This window comes from Protomyctophum bolini (genome assembly GCF_963924005.1).
Source record: "Protomyctophum bolini genome assembly, chromosome: 3".
NCBI classification, from domain to species: domain Eukaryota; kingdom Metazoa; phylum Chordata; class Actinopteri; order Myctophiformes; family Myctophidae; genus Protomyctophum; species Protomyctophum bolini.
In genome coordinates, this window is record NC_137864.1 from 12,305,232 (window position 1) to 12,328,743 (window position 23,512).

General features: G+C 45.9%; 1 protein-coding gene across 1 annotated transcript in view; it reads right to left on the minus strand.

Moving 5' to 3' along the window:
• Positions 1-2,387: 2,387 nt before the first annotated feature.
• The window catches only part of LOC308312826 (adhesion G protein-coupled receptor L1-like), a gene marked incomplete at its 5' end in the record, with an annotated part of 31,034 nt that continues 9,909 nt past the window's right edge, over positions 2,388-23,512 (minus strand). The window contains 19 exon segments of the mRNA XM_080759551.1: positions 2,388-4,976; positions 5,900-6,030; positions 6,546-6,642; positions 6,923-7,075; positions 8,629-8,797; positions 11,358-11,446; positions 11,582-11,648; positions 12,338-12,558; positions 13,245-13,457; positions 13,577-13,750; positions 13,932-14,149; positions 15,181-15,303; positions 15,453-15,633; positions 16,014-16,052; positions 16,846-17,031; positions 18,078-18,181; positions 21,074-21,373; positions 22,220-22,559; positions 23,456-23,512. The exon segment at positions 23,456-23,512 is cut by the window's right edge and continues 208 nt beyond it. Coding sequence (XP_080615677.1) covers positions 2,811-4,976; positions 5,900-6,030; positions 6,546-6,642; positions 6,923-7,075; positions 8,629-8,797; positions 11,358-11,446; positions 11,582-11,648; positions 12,338-12,558; positions 13,245-13,457; positions 13,577-13,750; positions 13,932-14,149; positions 15,181-15,303; positions 15,453-15,633; positions 16,014-16,052; positions 16,846-17,031; positions 18,078-18,181; positions 21,074-21,373; positions 22,220-22,559; positions 23,456-23,512 — 5,028 coding nt within the window. The 3' untranslated portion in view covers positions 2,388-2,810.

Consider the following 23,512-nt stretch of genomic DNA (forward strand, 5'->3'; position numbering starts at 1 on the left):
TAATATTTTGGACCATGTGGGGGGGGGGGGGGGGGGGATAATGATTATGCATGCTATATTTGGATAACTAATTGTATCTTCAGGTTCCAAATGTATATATTTTCAAATACATTTTGGGCACATTTTATATATTTTGAAAATGTGAAATATATAATTTATGTATACATACACTTGCATGGTGTTGTGCCACTAGCTTGACACATGTATTTGCCTGTCAGATAAGCATGTAGATTGTACCTGAACACAGACTGACCATTAGCACTCTTAACCTCACCTGTAACCTGTATCACACAGAAATAGCACTTTAAAAATACTTAAAAAAGAAATACCACTAGTATTGTAAATTAATTATTTGTAATGACTAAGCAGATAGAATGTAATTCACAATTGTATACTTTCTTGTAGCCAGTTCTACATACTGTAAACTGTACATATAAACTCAGTGAATGTAATGGTACAGAAAGAAATGTACCAATAGCGATAAAACAACTCATTCTGCAAGCGTGTTTGTAGACATGTTTTGAATGTTCTCATGTTCTCCTTCATGTGTGTGTGTGTGTGTGTGTGTATAATGTATATCTATGCAGCCTGGCTCCAGTACCTCATGTAGTTTACTGATGTAACACCGCGATTAAGATGAATTTGTGCTCCATCGCACAACAGTGTTGCGTGCCAAAAAGGACCCACAGTAGAATATGTTTTTTGGAAAGAAACACTGTCGTAGTGTAAATCACGCTTTGGACCATGTAAATAATCCATGTCAGTTTTCTCCGAAGTTTTTACAATGTTACAAGAGTAAACTTCTGTCCAGGAGTGCACAGACCATTAAAGGTGATGGTGATTTATTTTTAAACTGTTTTGACGTCAAGTTATTTAATAAAAATACTCGTTTCTACAGTATTTGTATCTGTCTTTCTCTAACTTTATATTTCTCAACATTTGAGCCTGTGTACAATATTGAATTTCCTACAGTGTATTCTATGCCTTAATGCCTTTATATACAGTCAGTGGTTTGTAGTTGTGTTTACAAATTATATTTGGATGCCTCTTTATCATACACTCTGAATAGTCTCATTTCTAATAATATAAGAAGAAAATATGGTTAAAATATATTTAAAAATATATATCTTTGGTAAATGGTAACATAAATGCTAAATGCATTTGAGTTTGTTATATGATTGAGTCCACTCATCAGCCCTCATAAATTGACCTTTTCTTCGTTCTCAATCTCTCCCTGACGCCCACAACAACAGAAGGATGGACATGCGATGGTTTCACATCTTTACTTGAACTTCAATAGCAATACAAGACAATCAGAGAACACTTTGGGGTCGTTTATGTACACGGGTCTCGGGGTGGGGGGGCACGGGGACGCAATAAAAGTTCTGAGGCTTATATGATCGGTTCAGGAACTCAAAGAGTTCTGTTGCCACGGCAACATGTTCCATCACCAACAGTCTGCCTGGAGGGCTGGACGCTTTTGGTCTTGATGTGAAGTCAAATGGGATTGGTCGAGAGTTCCTAAAACAGCAGGAAGAGGGCGTGTGCATGAGGGGTCCCCGTTGATATTGATAAAATGCTGCATTGTGATACATTGTTTATACAAGAGCGATGTACACACACCCACGCAGCTCAAACACAGGCACGCACACGGCACGCGTGCATACACACATGCACGCATGCACAGACACGCACACCCATACGCTCACGTACTCGCTCACGTACGCGCTCACATACGCACGCACGGGCGCACGCACGCACAGTCTGACACTCACACCCACGCGGGCCCACACACGCGCACGCACGCACGCACGCACGCACGCACGCACACACACACACACACACACACACATAAAAACATGTTCCTCCTACAGTATGTAGCCTTGTAAAGCCACTATAAATTCATGCACATGTTCTTTTTCTCTTTTCTTTTTCTTTTTTTTTGGCAACATACTAGTGCTTCTTTGACACACTGTTTGCTTGCTACAGGGAAGGGCAACACCCAGAGGATGAACCAATAGAAACTCAGACAAAGAGTCCATAAGGATAAAGCACCAATGAGAAGGAACCACACAAGGAGGGTTTAAGACACCGTTTCTCAACGTTTGGTCCGGGGCCCACAAATGGAACCTCTCTGTAACCTCTCTAGGGAGTTATAGACCCACAAGGGTCCAAATGGAACCTCTCTGTAACCTCTCTAGGGAGTTATAGACCCACAAGGGTCCAAATGGAACCTCTCTGTAACCTCTCTAGGGAGTTATAGACCCACAAGGGTACAAATGGAACCTCTCTGTAACCTCTCTAGGGAGTTATAGACCCACAAGGGTACAAATGGAACCTCTCTGTAACCTCTCTAGGGAGTTATAGACCCACAAGGGTACAAATGGAACCTCTCTGTAACCTCTCTAGGGAGTTATAGACCCACAAGGGTCCATTTGGACCCCTGGTGGGTCCCGGCCCGACGTTGAGGACCAGTGGTTTAGGAAAGACGGGAGAGGAAGGGGAATGGATGGAGATAGAGAGAAAGGGAGACAGAAAGAAAATGGATTACAGTCTTTAAAAAAGTAACAAAACCATGAAAAGGGCAAAGGGGGGGGGGGGGGGGGAAGTCTCGTGGTGATCGGGACATAGAAACAGGAAGGAGCCTTTGTCATCATCATCATCATCATCATCATCATCGCTTTTCCTCAAGCCTTGTCGGTATCGTCGCCATCATCATCCTAATCACTATACCGCCATCAGTTTTGTTGTCGCATGGTCGCCGTCCTTCCTCCTCCCTGGTTTCTATACCCCGATCACCACCGCCCTAGTCACAGGCTCGTCACTCGCTGCATCTGTCCGTCGTCTTCCTCAGAGGGGGGCTCTGCCGCGTACGCCGTCTCCCCATTGGCTGCCAGTGGCGGGGGCTGGTAGAAGGTCTGCAGGTGACTGGGCCGCGGCCCCAGCGGGGGCCGTCCCAGGCTGTAGGGCAGCTCCAGGGCGGGCCGCTGGGGCTGGCCGCCGGCGGGGCTGACGAGGTCCTCGTTACCTTCGGGGCTGCTGTCGGGGTAGGAGAGGCTGGGCGGGGAGTTCCGCGTGTAGAAGCGGGGCGGCGAGCTGCTCCGGCTGTACACCTGGTGAGGGGAGTGGCGCGCGTAGAGGTTGTTTGGGGGCGGGGAGCTGGCCTCCCGGGGAACAAAGACGTTCGCCGGGGGAGAGCCCCGGGGGAAGACGTTGAGGGGCGGCGTGTGGCGGTCCACGGGGTAGAGGGGGGAGGGGTTGGAGTCTCTGGCGTAAATGGGGGAGGGGTCAGAATCTCTGGCGTAAATGGGGGAGGGGTCAGTGTCTCTGGCGTAAATGGGGGAGGGGTCAGTGTCTCTGGCGTAAATGGGGGAGGAGGAGTCGGGGTCCAGGTCGAGGTCGGGGGTCAGGGGCAGGGCGAAGCTGTCGGAGTCGTCGGGGTCGGCGTGGTAGCGGCGTGGCGGCGCGCTCCCTCGGTCCTTCGCTCTCTTCCATCCCTCCACGCCTCCGTCTTTGCTCTCAAACAGGAAGGGCTCCTCCCTGTCGATGTCGATGCCTCCCCTCCACACCTCCAGCACCCTGTCCTTGTGTTTAAAGTCCTCGCTCTCTCTCTCCACCCCTCCCCTCCATCCTCCGTCCCTGTCCTTCAGGAACAGAGCGTCCTCTTTCTCTCTCTCCATCCCTGCTGCTCTCCACCCGTCCAGCCCGAAGTCCTTCTTCTGCGTTATGAACGTCTCCTCTCTGCCGCCGGGCTCGGCTCCTCCCCCACGCCACAGCTCCATCCGTCCGTCTCTCTTGTCCAAGAGGAGGGGCTCCTCCCGGCCCCGCTCCATCCCACCTCTCCACTCATCCATCGTGACGTCTCGCTTCTGAGGTCGAAATGACTCCTCCCTCTCGCGCTCGGCTTCCGCTCTCCACTCCTCCATGGAGGCGTCTCTTTTCAGCAGGAAGGCCTCCTCCTTGTCTCTGTCTTGGCCTCCTCTCCATCCGTCCAGGCCTACGTCCCTCTGTTTCAGCAGCAGCGGCTCCTCCAGTGCCTTGTACAGGGGTTCAGACTCCTGGGGCGGAGGGGGCGGAGGAGGGGGTAAAGGTCTGTCTCGGTAAAGATTCCTGTCTCTGTCTCTCTCCGCCCCTAGGCCCATCTCGCCGCCCGCGCGGTGACGGGACAGCGTGCCGGGGGTGCGGCTGAGGGTGGAGGAGTAGGGGCGAGCCTGGACGTCGGGGGGACGGGCCTGCTGCTGCTGTCTGTCCGGGAGCCCCCCGCGGCGGCCCAGGGTGCTCTGCAGCTGCGACCTCTCCCTGTCCTGAAGCTGCTGCTGCTGCTCGTGAGCCTCGGAGTCCGTGGGGGAGTCGGCGAGATGCGACCAGCCGTCCTGCAGCCGCGGCGTCCCGGCGTGCTCTTGGCCGCGTGCCGGTCCGGCGGAGGCGTGCAGCGCGTCGGTCTGGATCTGCGTCTGGTGCCGGCCGGCGTGCGTCCAGCCGGCGTCTTGCGCGCTGTTGTGACGCATGTGCGTCTGCATGGTGGCCGCCCAGACCCCGTCCGAGGGCGGCGGCGGCGGCTGTTGCTGAGGGTGGCGAGTCAGCGTGGCGGCGTGGGTGGGCCTGTCGTGGTGGTGTGGCCTGGCCAGGCTGCCGTAGCGCTCCGGGGGCACCGGCATGGCCACCGAGGGCCTCAGGTTGCTCTGCACCAGCTCCGAGATGATCATCTTCTCCAGAGCCGCGGCGTCGGACAGGTTCCTGCGCATCCCAGCCCCGCCGCCGCCGGTCAGCTCGGACGCCCCGTGGGGCGTGAGGAGGCCCGGGGAGACTTCGTCCCCTCCGCCCTCCCTCAGGAGGTCGCTGCTGCCCACCACCCCGGCCCGCGAGCCCGGTCCGGCACCTCCCAGGCCGTGCAGGGTGAAGGTGTTGGGGGTGTAGCCTCCGTTGAGACACACGCTGTCCAGCCCGCAGGACTCCTGGCTGAGGGACGCGCCGGCCTCTGTGAGGGAGAGGACAGATGGGAGTCAGGAGTCGGACGCAACTTGTAAGTGATTGTCAAACACTTTCATTGGATGGACACTCACATTGATATGCATATCACAGACCTCCATTTGAGAAGATTTTGTTTAATGTTTTTTATTGCGGCTTTCACCTTTATTTTATATATTTTATGGAGGGACAGACAGTAGGCTGACAGGAAATGGGGAGAGAGATGGGGGGGAAGACATGCAGTAAAGGCCGTCGGGATCGGGAGTCGAACCCGCGGCAAACTGCCAGACTGGATTACCAGCCAAGGACCAGCCTGAACCGCTGAGCCATGGCCCAGGCCGCCAAAATGTTTTTAAACAACGCATCACACACATTGTGAGCTTGTAGATTGTCTATTTTATTTATTTATTTAATAATAAAAACCCCTTGGAACCCCCTCAAGGAGTGGGGTCCCCGAACCCCACTTGTAAAAAACCTTGAGATGAATTATGAACATAATGGATGGATGGGCAGAGAGACTGGTATAGATCGATTTGAGTACAGTAACAGCAGTATCATTGAATGGAATTGTATGCAACCATTATGAAAGATAATATTTGAATGTTGTCATGACTGTTGACAGAACCATGCCTGTTGACAGAACCATGGAAATGGTGCTGAATGATACGAGTGAGCACAATAAAAGAGAGCTCATACTCTGGCTGTTTCTGAAGGTTCCTATCGATCCAGGTTAGACAGACACACGGTCGGGGAAGGACAGAAGACAAAAAGACACACGTTTCAAGGTCAAGGTCACGCCACACTGCAGACTGCAGGGAACAATTGTAGTCATTTAAGTTACTTTTAAAGCATCTGTGATCTATACACAAATAAGCTAGACATTTCTGGTTTGTTTGGTCCAAGATATAACCAGATAACAACCAGACTGACAGCGGCTTGTTGAAGGTGTACCTGTGGAGGTGAAGGGTTGGTTGTATCCTTGGGCCAGCAGAGTGTCATATGGAGAGGCTCCAGGATGGGTCTGCAACACTGGGTTAGTCAGGAAATGGTTTCCCAAAGCAGCTGGCGAGGGGGATAAAATACAAACAATCTCAGGCAAATAATTACGCGAGAGACAATCAATGTGTGTGGAACACATGCCACCTGTTCACCCAGTCTCAACTCTTCTCCCTCCTGGCTCTTTACTGGCGGAATGCCCTTCCAACTTCATTTGGAAAAGCTGAGTCTGTCGTGAACTAAAGTCTGAGTCTGTTAGTTCACGACAGACGACGAAATGGTAGTGGAGAACTCTGGTATATTTAATCGCTCCATCGCTCTTCTAAATTTGTGTGCTGCTGCTTTTCTCTTCCAGTGCATCGCTTAAGCATAATATAAGAATGTTGTGTGAGAACTATGGCTTTGATACTTTGTCACTCTGGAAGAGGGAAATCAACTAAAATGTCAAATGTGCACTAACCGTAAGACCAAAATGAACTAAGACATGCTTCGCTGAATTAATAAATTCAGAGAGTAAAGAATCAGTTAAATGGCCAGAGAGAGAAGAAGGTGAACAATAAAGAATGTCTAGAGATCTTCACCTCTGTTGAGCGTTGGAGTATTGTTGACATCTGCAGCGATGAAGGACGACTCTGTCTGCCTGCGCACTGTGTCGTTCCACATCCTTCTAATGCGGCTCTGGAACAAATTAATACACACATACACGCGTGGTCAAATACAGTCGAAGAAAGATAGCAAGAATACACACAGGCAGAGTTGGAGAACGATAAAAACAATAACGGAAAAAGAAAGCAGAAAGGGTGACAGACAGACAGACAGAAACGGAGGCAGAGACAAAGTCAGAGAAACAAACAAACAGAGAACCATGGGGCGATTGATGCAAATTTGGATGCGTTCAAGAGCAGGATGCGATGCCAAATGTTTGAGTGCGTAAATAATGGTAAACGATGCTCTATACCTGTCTGTTGGCAGTGGCTCTGCGTGCCTGGCTGCTGCTGCTGTAGCGGCTGTTGGACCGCAGGGCCGAGCCCTTAACCGAGTCAGGAGAGCTGCCAGAGGACGAGCCACAGCACTGGGAAAAACGCAGGCATCGGCCATAGTCCTTCTGACCCTACGCACAAATATATATGTCGTTGCTGTCGGGCAGAAAACCTTGTGTCTCCAATCATATTTCAATTGTTTTACGTTTTCTTTTTTCTCTCCCCATGTAATTGAATGCCCTGCTTTGCCGTTCAAGTTAAGCGCTGATTTGGGAAAATCAATTCGAAGTCTTTGAAATGTCAAGTGGTTCAGTCTGTCTGTGTTTTTTTTTAATATAAATACTGAACCAAATGAAAACTGTTCACAAAAGCTTGTGACTAAACACTCACCAATTATTTTTAGTAACAGTTTTTGGACATACAAGGCTTCCACCTGACAGCGACGATATACTGTGTGTATTTATCTTTATTTGCCCTGGGTGAGGGGGGGGTGATAAAGCCGCTTGCACTGATTGGTCAACCCTATAAGGGCTGATTATGGCAAGTGACCAACCAGCGCAGGAGCCTCTTGAGTTTATTAGAATGCAAAGGAACCAAAACACAGCGACCCACAGCTGGTCACAGAAAGGCTGATGGCCAACACAGGTGAGGCCCACCAGCAGGCAGCAGCACCGGCCATGTTCTCCGTTAACTCCCTCCCAGTGGGACTACTATTTTGTTCACCCGGGCAGTTTCTTATTGACAGTATATGATGTTAATCAATTTTCTCCTCATGCTGCAGGCAAGTAAATAAAGCTTGAGTTGTTGTTAAATTATTGCCTGGCCCCGGGTCAGTGATCTATAATCACATAGGCTACTGTAAACACAGATATGTACATACTGTACATGTACATATATACACAGAGACGAGTTCATGCAAGATTGTGGACGCAGAGGGGAATTTAAGATGTAAACATGATTAACTGTAGAACATAAACATTGTGTTTTGCTGAAATATAATGTTCTAAATAACGCTACACTGTTACTGTTGGACATTCTCACTCCCCCTTTACAGCAGTAGTATAGTGCTGCAGTCTACATTGTGTAAACGCGCACACACGCACGCACGCACGCATTCACGAGGACATAAAACATTAGGACGGCATTGAACATTTCTGAAGGGAACCAAAACAATTGCAGAAAAAAGCAGTTCTACAAGGTGTAGTGAGCTTGTAGAGCAGCTATTTTACTGTTTGTAACATCGTTGCACAGCTAATTATAAAGTAAAGACAACCTCCCTAATCCCAACCTCTGAATGCCTAATCCTATAACCTTAACTCCAACCTCAATATTTACTTGTCCTAATTCTAAATCCAACTCCAATACTTTTGGAACCATAAAACAATCATTTCTCTTGTGAGGACTATACAGTACAATGGTCCTCACAATGTCTATTTCTCAACTGCTACTATACTATATTTGTTCCTCACATGCATAGTAGTACAAGTACACACATGCACGCACGCACACGCACACACACACACACACACACGCACATGTACGCACACGCACACGCGCGCACACACACACACACACACACACACACACACACACACACACACACACACACACACACACACACACACACACACACACACACACACACACACACACACACACACACACACACACACAGAGGACCGACCTTCCTGGTGAGGGTGCAGTGGAGGATGGTGATTAGCAGGGCCTGGGCCGTGTTCAGGGAGGAGAAGAGGTAGGCCAGGAGCAGGGAGGGGGCGGAGACAAACACCAGGCCCGACGACCAGGTCACGCTCTGCAGGAAGAGGAGGGTGAGGGAGCCCACCGCCCATGCCCTGTTCGGACCACACGGCAGAGAGACGGGCGTGAGACGGAGACAGCTTTGTTCTGTCAGAGTCAGTGGCCAGTTGCACAACCCCCCCCCCCCCCCCTTAAGCTTTCTGCTTAACCCATTTAGGCCTGACCTCGAAATAAATAAAAAAATCCTCCAGTTTTCTGAAAGAAATATGTGACGGTTCCCTATATTATGATATATATTACTCTTAGGTTGTCTGGTTGTATTGCTGTATTGTTGTATTGTTCTTTCTGCTTTGGCAATGTAAACGTATGTTTTCTCATGCCAATAAAGCCCTTTGAATTGAATTGAATTGTCTTGGTTTTGGTATATGTTGTGTTTACCCTATAGTAACCTCTGTTTCTTTTATCCAATAGGATTGGGGAGCAGAGCTACTAATGATGATCAGCTCGCACCTGGGCCCGGGTGTCGACGCCCTATAAATGCCTGCTTCCCCAGTCTTTCCCCAGTTCTGTTCTTTTCATTTGCCTCCTGCCCCTTTTCCATCATGCACACTTTTCAACATTTCTGTTAACCTAACCCTCTAGTCTTAGAGAAACGGACTTTGACGAATCTCTTTGACAAAAATAGTCGAAAAAATACAAGTTCAAACCAATTCAGACCAATCTAATCTATCTAATCTGCAGAGAGAACTCATACAGGATACTGGATATATACAAGTGAAATTGGAATCACAGAAAAATGAGAAAATAAAATTGGAACTGGAACTGGATCATATCAATTGGAGCTGATGAATACACAATCTACAGAGGCTGCGTTGCAACGGCCAGTCTGACAGTCTAGCAACATTTGAATATATATGGGGCCCTATTACGGCTCAGCTCGACTCCACTGCACTGAATAACTATTGTTCTGCATGCCCTGCTACTGTGTCCTACTGTGCACTCGTTTATTATACATTACATAGTCTGGTGTAGGTCATTGTTATGTATGTCTTGTTTGTCTAGAAAAACCCCAATCAAAACAAATATAATAAAACATTGGGACTGTTGCGGTAAAATGTGCATCCCAATCTAAAAAACATATTATTTTCTGTTTACTAAAGAGCTTTTACTGAACAAAGGTTCAAGGTTTAAGTTCATGTAGTGTTCCCGAAGGACAAATTGGACAGCATAGACAGTACATTAAACAATGCAACAGTACAAATAAAAGGTAAACAGTTCACATAGCAGATACCGAAGTACAAAAGTGCACATAACCATTAAAGTGCAAGCTTTAAAGTGCAATGCCATAGGTGCACGTTGGCCATAGAAAGTGCGTGTGCATAGGCACGAGACCAATACAGTAAATAAAGTGCTCATCATAAGGTTATGTGTGCATAGGCACGAGACCAATACAGTAAATAAAGTGCTCATCATAAGGTTATGTGTGCATAGGCACGAGACCAATACAGTAAATAAAGTGCTCATCATAAGGTTATGTGTGCATAGGCACGAGACCAATACAGTAAATAAAGTGCTCATCATAAGGTTGTCTCCTTGATCTACCCACAGCAACATTCAGTGTGCAAATAGAGACCGGGACAAAGAAATATTTGTGCCTGTTTTTGTGGCACAGACAGGGGGCCGGATGGGAGAAGGTCGTACTCTCCATTTAGTGGGTGAGCAGCATCAGGTTGAATACACAGAGCTTTGTTGTGCACCTGTTTCTTAAAGATAAGGTCTAGACTCTAGGCTATTCATCTGTGAGCCAATTATCTTAGAGGCCACTTTTACAATTGTCCCTATTGTTTCTGATACAAAGATTACCATACCAACAAATAACCGAAAAGGAAATGACAGACTCGATGTAGGCACTGTAAAACAGTTTCATCAGAGTTTTGTCGACATTGAACTTAGCCATTTTCTTTAGGCAGTACAGGCGTTGTTGACCATTTTTATACATCACATCAGTATTTAGGTCGAATTTCAGCTTGTCATCAATTATTGTGCCCAGATATTTGTATCTGGGTACAATATCTACTGTCTGTCCATTGACAGCACTCTTCTGGGGGGGTTGTGGGGAACGTCTAAAATCGTATGCATAGCTCTTTTGTTTTAGAGACATTAAGCTGCAAGAAGGCGTTGTCACACCAGGATAGAAAATCGTCTACCACTTGCCCGTGACAGTTCTCATCATTATCGAGCAGGCTGACGATAACGTCCGCCTACTTAATGATGAATCTGTTGTGGAAATGGCTAACACAATCGTTGGTATAAAGAATGTATAACACACAACCCTGGGGCGAGCCAGTAGAAGATGACAGGAAGCTAGACAGTATATCGTTAACCCTTATGCGTTGAGATCTGTTAGTTAAGAAGTCAAGAATCCAGCCCACCAGACAAGGATCTACACCAAAGGAGTTAACCAGTTTATCAACCAAACCATAGGGATGTATGGTATTAAACGCTGTAGAGAAAGCAATAAAAAGCAGCCTAGCATGGGCCAAACACTCTACAACAATGATTACTATCAGAATTTCAAACTTCAACTGAGAGTTTGTTAGCTTGGTGTTTCTAGGTCCAGAGACACTAACCAGTAACCTCCCCTGTGATACTGACCTCAGGTTGTCATGGCGACTGGAGTCTGGCTTGAGGGCTGCCGAGCTGTGCATCTTATGCAGGGTCATCACCAAGACTACCAGGTTCAGCTGAGGTCAAAATAAGGACAACAGTCAGCTACGGGATGATGTCTGCTCACCAGTCTCAGTCAATATCATTCACTCAAAGACATGTTTACCAGTGACCTTAGTGACCTTAGTGTGTGTTTGCGTAGAATGTCTCACCGTTATTACGACCGACACGGGCCCAAGGAAACTCCAGATGAAATAATTGTCTGTCCGCAGCCAGCACCTACACACAAGCATGCGCACGCGCACACGCACACGCGCACGCACACACACACACACACACACACACACACACACACACACACACACACACACACACACACACAGCAATTATATCCAGTCTGCAAGGTGACAAATGATTATCTTTATTACCTCCACCAACGGAGTTGGACAGGGTTATGTATTCGCCCCATGCCATTTATGTAACCATAATAACTCAAAACGGATGTTCAGAATTTCCTGAAACGTGGTGAGAATGATCAGTAGGATTCTTAGCACGTTCATAAGTCACGGTCACAATTAAGGTTGTTGCTACTAGATAACTCAAGAACAGATGACACGGATGTCCTGAAACTTGGTGGCACTGATCAGTAATTTGGGGCTAAAATGTTCCAAATTCAAGGTCACATTCAAGGTGAACACAGATGTCAGAACGTTTTGGCAGAAACTTTAATGAAACATGGTGGGAGTGATCAATTCACTTTTGGGTTACACTCAAGGGCAAGGTCATAATTACATTACGTAATCACTCATTGGCATAACTTGACAATTGCATAGTGTTGACAGAGGTACATGTGCACTCTACCACGCGACTTTACAAGTGCATTCCTAGAAATAACAACCAGGTTACACCCACGCACCATGCACGCACGCATGCACGCACGCACTCAAACACGTCATCCCTCCACCTACGCAGTGTGTGAGCCGTAGCCTCTGAAGTCTATGGCTGCAGACACCGCCACCACCAGGCCAGGGACAGAGTAGCCACACAGGTAGAAGTACTTCCTCCTGGAGGTCCGTCCCTCAAATACCTCCCGCTGCAAGAGGTACAGTTCCACCGCCTCCAGACATAACCAGCAGAACACCGAAAGCAGGGAGAAGTGCAGCAGGCCAGCAACAATGGAACATGCCACCTGGAGATGTGAAAAGGAGGTTGAATGCAAAGTGCTACATAGTTTATATATAAATTAATAACCTACTGTAATTATGTAAGTGAGTTTTATAAATAGTTAACAAATAAAAAATATTAACAAGAGCTTGTAAACTAAATAACAATTACAGTGGATCCACTGGAACACAGTTATTGTCTTTGTTCTTTTTTGGTTTCCATTTAGCAAAACGGCTCATGATATACATTATGTATATAGCTTTCAGCTGGTTCAGGACAATCACTGTATTTATGTTTAGACATGGGTTGGGTAGGTTATAGGACTAGAGAGAGGATCTGGGGAGGTGTTTCCTTCACCAATGCTATCTGACAACTGAATATTCTCTACTAATATGTAGGCCTACTACGATATAGTTACACAAAATAAATATTAGCAATAGTTCTCTGCTACATGATTATACATTTCAGAATCCATGCACGCACGCATGCACGCACAGTCACACACACACACACACACACACACACACACACACACACACACACACACACACACACACACACACACACACACTGCGTGCGTGCGCACAGTTTAAGAGTTACAACCCATGTAGCCTACAGTATGTAATCTTATTTCTTATTCTTCAATAATGCTACTATTACACTCTGAGCCTTGTCTGCACCAACCAGGAACACACTATCACTATCACTCACTGGGAACTGGGCCTTGTCTGCACCAACGAGGAACAGCAGCTCAGTGATGAAGAGGTTGGCCCACAGGTTGCAGTGGATGCTGCTGTGGTCCGTGTGCCAGGGCGCCCCCTGGCAGCACAGGGTGGTGATGCAGGCTGCCAGACACACCAGCGCAACGGAGATGCCCACCCAGGACACCACATAGACCAGCAGCTCTTCTACGCCTGCACCAGACTGACAAGAGAAATGAAACGCTTAATAGTCCGATGGGGATTTGCAAACTGTGTGTGTGTGCGTGTATGTGTGTGTGTGTGTGTGTGTGTGTGTGTGTGTGTGTGTGTGTGTGTGCTTACAGCAGGCTGTTGGTAGGTCATAAGGACAGCGTAGCTGGACAGGTGGTTACACGCGCAGGTGGTGTGTGTGTTGTTGGTGTGCAACAGGCGGCAGCCCTGTGCGGACCACCTGCCACTCCCAGAGGACCCCGACGAGTTCCAGAATGAACAGTTGGGGCCAAAGTGGTTCTCAAGCTGTGAACAAAATCACACATGAGGAAAACACATACACACACACACACACACACACACACACACACACACACACACACACACACACACACACACAAACAAACAAACATGTGACTCTATTATAAAAGTAGTTCACAATTTGCTTGATAAAAGGAATTCCTTGTTCAAAGACACACACACACACCTGCAGGTGTCTGAGGGTGAAGATGACGGGCTCAGAGAGGTACACCCTGTTGAAGCCTCTGTGGACTGACGCCGAGATCACGTGGGAGTTGACCACCAGGCTCCGCCCCCTGACCTCTGACCCCTGGCTCAGTGCCACGCCCAGCCGCAGAGTGGAGTTGTGGGTGGTCAGGAAGGAGCCCAGGTTCTTATAGAGGGACAGGACCAGCTTCACCTGACCTGCAGGTGGAGTCATGTACATTACTTTACTTAAATACTGGGGGGTTTTATTGGCCATTTGAAAATACATGCTACTATAAGCTCACAATTGTGTAGATCTGCTATTTTCAAATGATTTCTATACGTAAAAAAAGGTGAAATTGGACACTGTGCATAATGACTACTTTGTAATTTTGGTACTGTAAGTACATTTTGAGGCCAATACTTTTGTACTTTTAGGCCTACTCGAGTACCTTTTGAATTGTAGACTTTTACTTATTTACTTACATTTTTACACCACTGGAGAGGACACAAACAATTTACAATCAGTTTACAATTTAGGCTTTTAGCAGACGCTCTTATCCAGAGCGACTTACAATATAAAGCAAGGAAAATAATCACAATACAGTACAGACTAGAGACAGTGTAGTAACTCAAGAAAGGGAGGGACTGGTCATGCTCATTTTGTCATGCTCCGAAAATAGCTGATGTACAGTACAAGCTCACAATGCGTAGAACAGCTATATAATCAGGCATTACGCCATCATAGCCTGACAATATACATTTTGGTCGACAAAATCAACTGTAGATTTAATTTAGATCTTATGATATTTTGCCAACTAAAACTAGACTAAAACTAAAACATTTCAAATGACTAAAATATGCGATCAAAATTAACACTAGCCCAAACAATATACCGTCTAAATAACAATCTGAACATTTAAACTACAGTATACTGTAGGATACCAGCTAAACAATGAACTATAGCTAAACAATATACAAAATTACATTCTTAACATTGAAGAAAAACGGGGAAGGAAGGTGAACGAAATTAAGGAAGTGAATATGAAATCTGAATTGGAAACTGAAACGTGTGCTGTAACAGGGTTTCTCCCTGCCCACGTACTTTCGCTTCATCACGCTGCCTCTCGCCACATCCCCGGTCTCTCACACACACGCACACACACACACACACACACACACACACACACACACACACACACACACACACACACACACACACGTAATGCAGTGTAGACTGGCTCACTGACCATTGTTGCTGTACTGCTGCAGGGCCGCTGCAGAGATCTGTAAAATACTGTCACTGTCATAGGAGTGCGGGAACGTCAGGTCCTGTATTTCTGCCTCTGTGTTCAGCACGTACACTTCCAGATCTAAACACGCACGCACACATACACGCACGCACACATACACGCACGCACGCACACACGCACAGCAAAGAGTTCATTAGAGAGGCATTCAATTAATTATCCTTCAGCAGGTCAGGCACAGAGATGCATGTGTGTAATTGGCTTGCACTTACCGACATTAGGTGACCTGTCGCTGAAACGACCTTCGTACAGATTGTTAGCCAATAGGAAGGCTCCTTTCTCCATTGCGTCCAGTAGCAGCGAGGCAGAGCGAGACTGGTCATCATTCCCCATGTCAGCCCAGGAGACCAGAGCCTCAGGGCCCAGCAGGTTATCAACGGTCTGCACCACAGCCTGGGAGACAGAGACAGAGAGAGAGAGGAATACGGTAGTTATTATCTAAAATGCTTTTTATGCCTCGTGTAACGTACTTTGAATTGCCTTTGTGTATGAAATGGGCTATACAAATGAACTTGGCCTGCCTAGCAATAATAGTATTATTTCCAAAGAATACAATTTCCAAAGAAATACAAAAAGGAAAGAAAAAAACACATTGGAGGGTGGGCCGCGGCACCTATGCGCAAGTACATGTGCGTGTGCATGTGCACGTGCACGTGTACGGGAGAGACACGCCATTAAGTTAAAGCCCACAACTGATTAAGGCTAATATTAAATGTGACAACATGCTAACGTGACAACAAAGGACCACTTTGAAAACCACTGCCTTAGATTACCTGAACGTAGGCTCTGCATGTGCGCTCCCTTTTCTGCAGCTGAATTGGAGAAAAGCACAACACCAAAGGCTCTGTTATTAGGTGCAAAACACTCTTCTCCCTTCATTCATGTCTGAAAAATTCATGTCAGAATCGGAATCAGCTTTATTGTCACATCACAGTTTTACAGGTAAAAAAAAAGTGGGTGAAATTAGTTTTTGTTCATAGCTCCTAATTTCTATTTTGTCATTTTTCTAAGAAAAATTAAGAAAGGGAAGAAGAGAGAGAGAGGGGGGTGGGGAGGGGGGGTTAAGGAGATCGAGGCCGGAAAATTAAGACAGTTTGAGCGCTTTTACCACAAAAAGTACAGGTAAAAGGGTTTTCTTCTGTGTAGGTCTTAGATATTTACAAGCTTTTACCACAAAAAGTACAGGTAAAAGGGTTTTCTTCTGTGTAGGTCTTAGATATTTACAAGCTTTTACCACAAAAAGTACAGGTAAAGGGTTTTCTTCTGTGTAGGTCTTAGATATTTACAAGCTTTTACCACAAAAAGTACAGGTAAAGGGTTTTCTTCTGTGTAGGTCTTAGATATTTACAAGCTTTTACCACAAAAAGTACAGGTAAAGGGTTTTCTTCTGTGTAGGTCTTAGATATTTACAAGCTTTTACCACAAAAAGTACAGGTAAAGGGTTTTCTTCTGTGTAGGTCTTAGATATTTACAAGCTTTTGCCACAAATGGTACAACAATGAAAGGTCTCTTATGTTATTTACAGGCTTTGCTACAAATTGTACAGCCAAAGGGTTTCTTAGCTTTTTCCACAGAAAAATCCACAGTTTTTATTGTTATTTCCACCTTGTTGTAGTTCCGAGCTGCTGACTCCTTATTGGCCGGTCTCAGGGCCTGGAGCTGGGAGTCCAGGATATCCAATAGCTGCTCAATCAGCTTGACGGACATGCTGACATCGCCAGCGTAGACCCGCCCCCGAGTGAGGTTAACAAGTTCACCGGCGATGTTGGCTGCGTTCTCACCACTCTTAATCTGTGGAGGAGAAAGTGGTGGGAGGAGGAAGGAGAGAGTTTTGTTGTCAGGGAGGATTTAGAGTAGTGATGGGAGATTAATCGGCAAACACATCGATATTGGCCTCAACCCATTCAGGACGGGAACCCTTTTGCTGTTTTAAGCATTATGTTATACTTTAGCTATTGAAAAATAGCAGATCTACAAGCTCATAGTGCGTCACCGAGTGCTGCGGGGGGGGGGGGGGGGGGGGGGGGGGGGTACCTGGAACAACATATTTTGAGATGTAGGTCGGCGGCCAATTACATTTTTGGGGTCCTTGATATGAAATAGTTTGAGAACCACTGATATATATAAATATAGGTTTTTCAGAAAACCGTCATGATGTGGTCTCCGATCTAACGGTAAAATAATCAGTTTTAGCATTTTTATTTATTATTTTATTTTATAATAATTATGTCGAAAAATGAATAAAAAAGCCTGAAAAAAGCCTTGTGATGATGAAGGCTCTAAATTATATCAGTGTTTTCTGGGGAAGCTTTCAAAAGAGTCAACAAGTTGGAACATTTTTATCAAATATAATATTTTCTTACTACAGAATTTTCGGTTATATCGGTTATCGGCCATAACAGCAATTAATTACATCGGATATCGGCCAAAAGTTTCTCATCGGTACATTCCTAGTTTAGAGGGTTTGGCAGGGATATACAGTACGGGCAAACGTTTAGATAGCTGTATGGGCTGCAGGCAGTGGTGTGTGGTGTGTGTGCATGTGTGTGCTGTGTGGTGCTTGTATGCTAATGCTTATACTGCATGCATATGCACTTGTTTATGAGACAGTACTATGTACATAATGTATAGGATATTTGTATGCATGTGGGAATATGTGTGCTGCTGCTCGTATGCAAATGCATACCGTAGGCATATGCACTTTTGCGTGCACATATGACACTAACCCTGGGGGAGCCCGGGATCGAACTGGGAGTGTGTGTGTGTGTGTGTGTGTGTGTGTGTGTGTGTGTGTGTGTGTGTGTGTGTGCAGGCGTGAGTGCATTCACATGACTAACCTTCTGCGCAATCTGACTGACCCAGGGAGAGGTGCAGTTGGAGAGGTCAGGCCCTCTGGAGTTCCATCCGACAGGAGACAACATGCACTGATAGGAGGCTATACCTACACACACACACACACACACACACACACACACACACACACACACACACACACACACACACACACACACACACACACACACACAAAATAAATGTTTTTTCTTCTTCTTCAATCCCTTGAAAATGAGTTTTCATTGTGATACCAATAAATAGGAACTTAAAGTTAGGAGTGATTTTCTTTAAAGGGACACTTCACCCTTTTTGCAAAAAAAATATGTTAATGACGTTTAGAAGCTTTAGAACACACTCCTGGGGGTCTTTATGTGTGTAATATGTGGTTTTAGATATTTTAGATTGTAGCAGTGAGCCTGTTGTCTCTGATGTCATGGACACTGGGCTCACTTCCTTCCTGGACTACATGTTGTCTCAGTAAGACAGCTCTCCCCCCTATCCACAAGGAGGAGCAGTGCACCAAAGAATTATGGGAATTGTAGTCCAGGAAGGTAGTGAGACCAGTGTCCATGACATCAGAGACAACAGGCTCACTGCTACAATCTAAAATATCTAAAACCACATATTACACACATAAATACCCCCAGAAAAGTGATCTAAAGCTTCTAAACGTCATTAACATTTTTTTGCAAAAAGGGTGAAGTGTCCCTTAATAAACATTAGGCCTATATACAAGTTTATCCCGGCTTGGATCAATGGAAATAAACTATACTTGGGTAAGTGAATTGTTTTGGTATAACATAACATTGAAAGCAATAAGGTACACCCGCACACTGTGTATCTGCTCGGTACATGAGTATTGTCTTATTTAATGAAGCAACGTTTCGGTCCCTCCGGACCTTCCTCAGGCAGTCCGGAAGGTCCGGAGGGACAGAAACGTTGCTTCATTACGTAAAGTTTTCTCCTACAGAGGGTATAACGTAACGTAAAGTTTTCTCCTACAGAGGGTATAACATAACAACAATGTGAATGATGTGATAGTACATAGATAGAATGTTTGTTCATTCAGTAACAGTCTCCCCAGCTCTTGCATTTTCAGGTCAGGATACCAATTGTATCCAATCGGAAGTGATGAGACAAATTTAAATGAGCAGACAAAATTGGAACTGGAACACAACCCAAATTAAGCTGATGAATGGGTACTCTATCCTGATTGGCTGAAATGTTGTCACCTACTGTACCTGAAAATATATGTTCTCATTCACTGTTCTGTTTACTAAAGAGAGACAGGGAGACCCCTGTTACTGAACAAACACTCTATAGCAATAAGTACTATCACAATATAGTGCTTTAACAACAAACAAACAAAACCTTTTGTTTTAACCAAAAAATATCACTTATACCTGCAAGTATACTAGGTCAGTTCAATAATAGACCATATTCACAGTCACACAGCGGCCATCTTGCCCTTAAGTTAATGAAATACTACCCCATTGCATTGAATATAGTCTATTGGTCCAAGTCGGAATACAATCGACCACTTAAATGGTCAGATGGGTGGGCCTTAATCCAGAAAAGGTTGAGAACCAGTGGTCTACATCAAAACCAAATTGCATTCAAAGTGAGTAAGGTCAGAGTGGCTTATTGTCATTATAACAGACTCTCTAATGCATACTTGTGCTGTGCACACAGCCTCGATCACACTGCTGATACAGGCCAAGGTTGTTGTCACATGCAACTTGCCTAAGAAATCAAGTAGATGCAAAGTAGCCTAAACCGAAACCCACATTACGGTGCTACACCACTTTTGGTTACCAATCAGATTCTGTGACCTATACTAGCCTCACTGCAGTGAAGAATCTAATGGGTAACTTTTTAAACAAATGACCCATTTTCATTTGACAAAAACAACAATAAATCAAATGTTTATTGTCGTTGTTGAAAAGGAGAGACAAACCAATGGGCCAATCTTTCTCCACACTGAGGGCTGCTTAGCTGACAAAACTAAACTAAACATTGCACGCCGCTGCAATAACAGTGCTTTACCGACTGAACTACCCGGACACAATACAAGTAATCAAAACCAAATTGCCCCAAAAAGGAGAAGAAAGAAAAGCACCAATATAACCGGAACAACATGCTCTGCATGTTTCCAAAAGAGTCCAACTTGACTGTCAGAGGTGAGATGATAATAGCTCCACAAGATGAGAAAGAGAGAAAGAGCTAGACAGAAGATGAGAGAGAATGAGTGAACTTAAGGAGGATAAGATAAAGAGAGAGATAGAGAGAGCACTAGGTTATCTGAGGTGCTGTCACCCCTTTCTTTCCCTGACAATCTCCTCTCCTCTCCTCTTCTCTCTCTCTCTCTCTCTCTCTCTCTCTCTCTCTTAAGTAGCAGTAACAACTACAAACGGTTTCATTCGTTAACATGTGATCTATGATCTTATCTCAGATAGGTCATAGATCTGAGTAGAAGGCCTGCAGCATCCTTAGGATGGAGAAAAGAATGTACCAAAGCCTAATCTACATATCCACATAGCATGTTTACCCCCGAGGGCCGAATGGAGAATGAGAGACAGAGTGAGTGAGACAGACAGACAGACAGACAGACAGACAGCAGGTGGATAATGAGAGGGTGATAATATATTTCTCATTCTCTCTCTCTCTCTCTCTCTCTCTCTCTCCTATTTTTCTCTCTCTGTTTAGAGAGATTAGTTCAAGAAGAGGACACGCAACGACATTTCAAAGGGAAACGAGATAGCGCGCATGCAAATATCACACGTGCGCGCGCACACGCAAAAACGCCAAACAAAGTACCAAACACAACATGCATGGCCAACAAAAACATGAATGCATATGCAAGCAAGTATATTGGAGTTAAGAATAGCACAGCCCCTGTCACAAAATACGGATCCAATATCACATACTCAAAACACAGACACACACAACACACAAACATATACCATAATATATACCACACACACACACACACACCACTTACCCAGCGATCCTTTAGGGCAGGGCCTCTCCACCGTCTCTCCTTTCAAGGTCGGCGGCCACTGCACCCCTCGTGCCACGCGGCCCTCACACCCCCCGACCTGCCCAGGGGGCCCCCCCGGAGGGGCCAGAGGCACACGCAGGGGTGGGCGCGGGGTCAGCGGGACCATGGCTGTGATGGGCCGCTGGTCGAAGGGCCCTCGGTTGATCACGCCGATGGGGTGAGAGGCTGACGGTCGCACAGGGGCCAGGGCTACGGTGGCCGTGTAGGATCGTACCGTGGTCATCAGAGAGGAGAGGGGACCTGCAGCAGGGATGGATAGCAGTGGGAATTATATGCATACAGAAGGCTGAATAGCTGTGTTCAGAATCATTATACAATATTGTATAATGTTGCATACGACAATATTGGCTGAGCATACTGTAGATACTCTCTTGATTTATACTTAATTGTGAGGCGGCGTCGCGCATCAGAAATAGCCAATCTATGTCGGAGCACAATAAAAACAACCATAAAAATCTGACAAAGAATACGGTGATTTACTCCATTGCACTCAAACTGCAGCACAATGGAGTAAATCACTCTCCCAGTTCAAAAAACACTCCCATTTCACCCAGCATGCCAATCATCAATTTTTCATTACCAAGGCCATTAAACCAAATAAATTACATGAAATTGTGACGACTGAATAGTGAGTCACTCGCTCTAATCGTAATTGATTATTGTTGATGAAGCGTGTAGGAGCGATACTCCTGTGGCCATATGGTTGCCATCAGTATGCACAGATGACTGTAGCCAGCCTATACCACTCCAAATAGGTTATCTGTAAAAAATGATATCTAATTATTTAATGCTGTCAATTATTATTTGTTATTATTTAATAACCTCTCTGCCCCTACAGTCACTACAAATTCTTACAATTGTCAGCGCTTTATATATGAACCTTTGGTGGGTGGTGGCGGGGTGAACTGACCTTTGGTGGGTGGTGAACTGACCTTCGGTGGGTGGTGAACTGACCTTTGGTGGGTGGTGAACTGACCTTTGGTGGGTGGTGAACTGACCTTTGGTGGGTGGTGAACTGACCTTTGGTGGGTGGTGAACTGACCTTTGGTGGGTGGTGAACTGACCTTTGGTGGGTGGTGAACTGACCTTTGGTGGGTGGTGGCGGGGTGAACTGCAGCGGGTATCTCAGCACGTAGTAGTTGTTCCACACGTACAGCTGGTTGTCTCTGGGGTTGTAGTCTATGGAGGAGATGTACTGGTAGGGGTTGGGGAACGGGATTTGCACCGGCAGCTCCTGGCCGCGGCTGGTGTCGTAGGCGTACACCACCATGTCCCCGCCGGCCCTGCCGTCCGCCTGCCCCTCATCATCCTGGAAGACGGAGCGCACGGCGTAGAGCACGCCGCACGCCATGAAGGCGTTGCTCGCGCCGCGCTTGTCGAATCCCGTGGCCCACGTGCCCTCGAAGCGCAGGGTGTACGGGTTCACCTGGAGGACAGGACACAGGAGGGGGAGTCACGTTATCATCAGCATACAAGGCTAGAGGCTGACCGATGCCAGAGTTTTGGTTCCCATGCCAATCCCAATGTTCTGAGTGACATTTTGTTGAAAAATCGCAAAACTTTCTAATCAATTTGAACTTGGTAAAAGTTTCTATTTTAGAACATTTAACTTATAAGCAACCAAATAAATACAAATAAACACAAATATCCTTTTGATAGATAAAAACGTATTGGCTCAGGAATGTGACAAAAACAAAAAAGATGAACTACACCTAAATAATAAATAAAGTGGTTAAAAAAAGTCAAATAATGGCTGATCTGTCCGATCTATCAGTCTGGCTCTATGCAAGACTATACCTTTTTTCCCTCCTTTCCCTCACAATTGTAAATTCAAATGAACATTTTAGGCATTTGGCTAATCTTATCTATAATGACCTGCGGGTTCCAAGATCAACAAGCCTACAAGAAGATAATCCTTCAACAGGTAAAGGCAACAACACATACAATCGTGCGTGCCTCTACCTACAGTACCTCATACCACGTCTGCCTCAAGCATACCACGTGCACACGTTGCATATTAAGACTGCACACACAAACATATGCACACACCTGCATGGTACTGTAAATAGACAATTACTGTACTGCACAGTGCAACTGTAGGCTACATATACCTACGTTTACAAGTAGGAGCAGCACAAGCACAGCCTATTGCTATTTTCCTTTAGCCTCCACTTATTGTACGTTTTGCTACTGCTGCTACAATGTTGAGGAACCAAAATAACTCATATATAAGATGCAGCAATAAAGAAAATCTTTAATCTTGTAAAAGTATTAAATCCCTTATACTGCACGCAGGCCCATTTTACATTCCTTTCATCATACCTGGCTGACCACTATGCGTCCATTGTTTGCCTCCGTGGAGTAGATGACCCAGAGGCC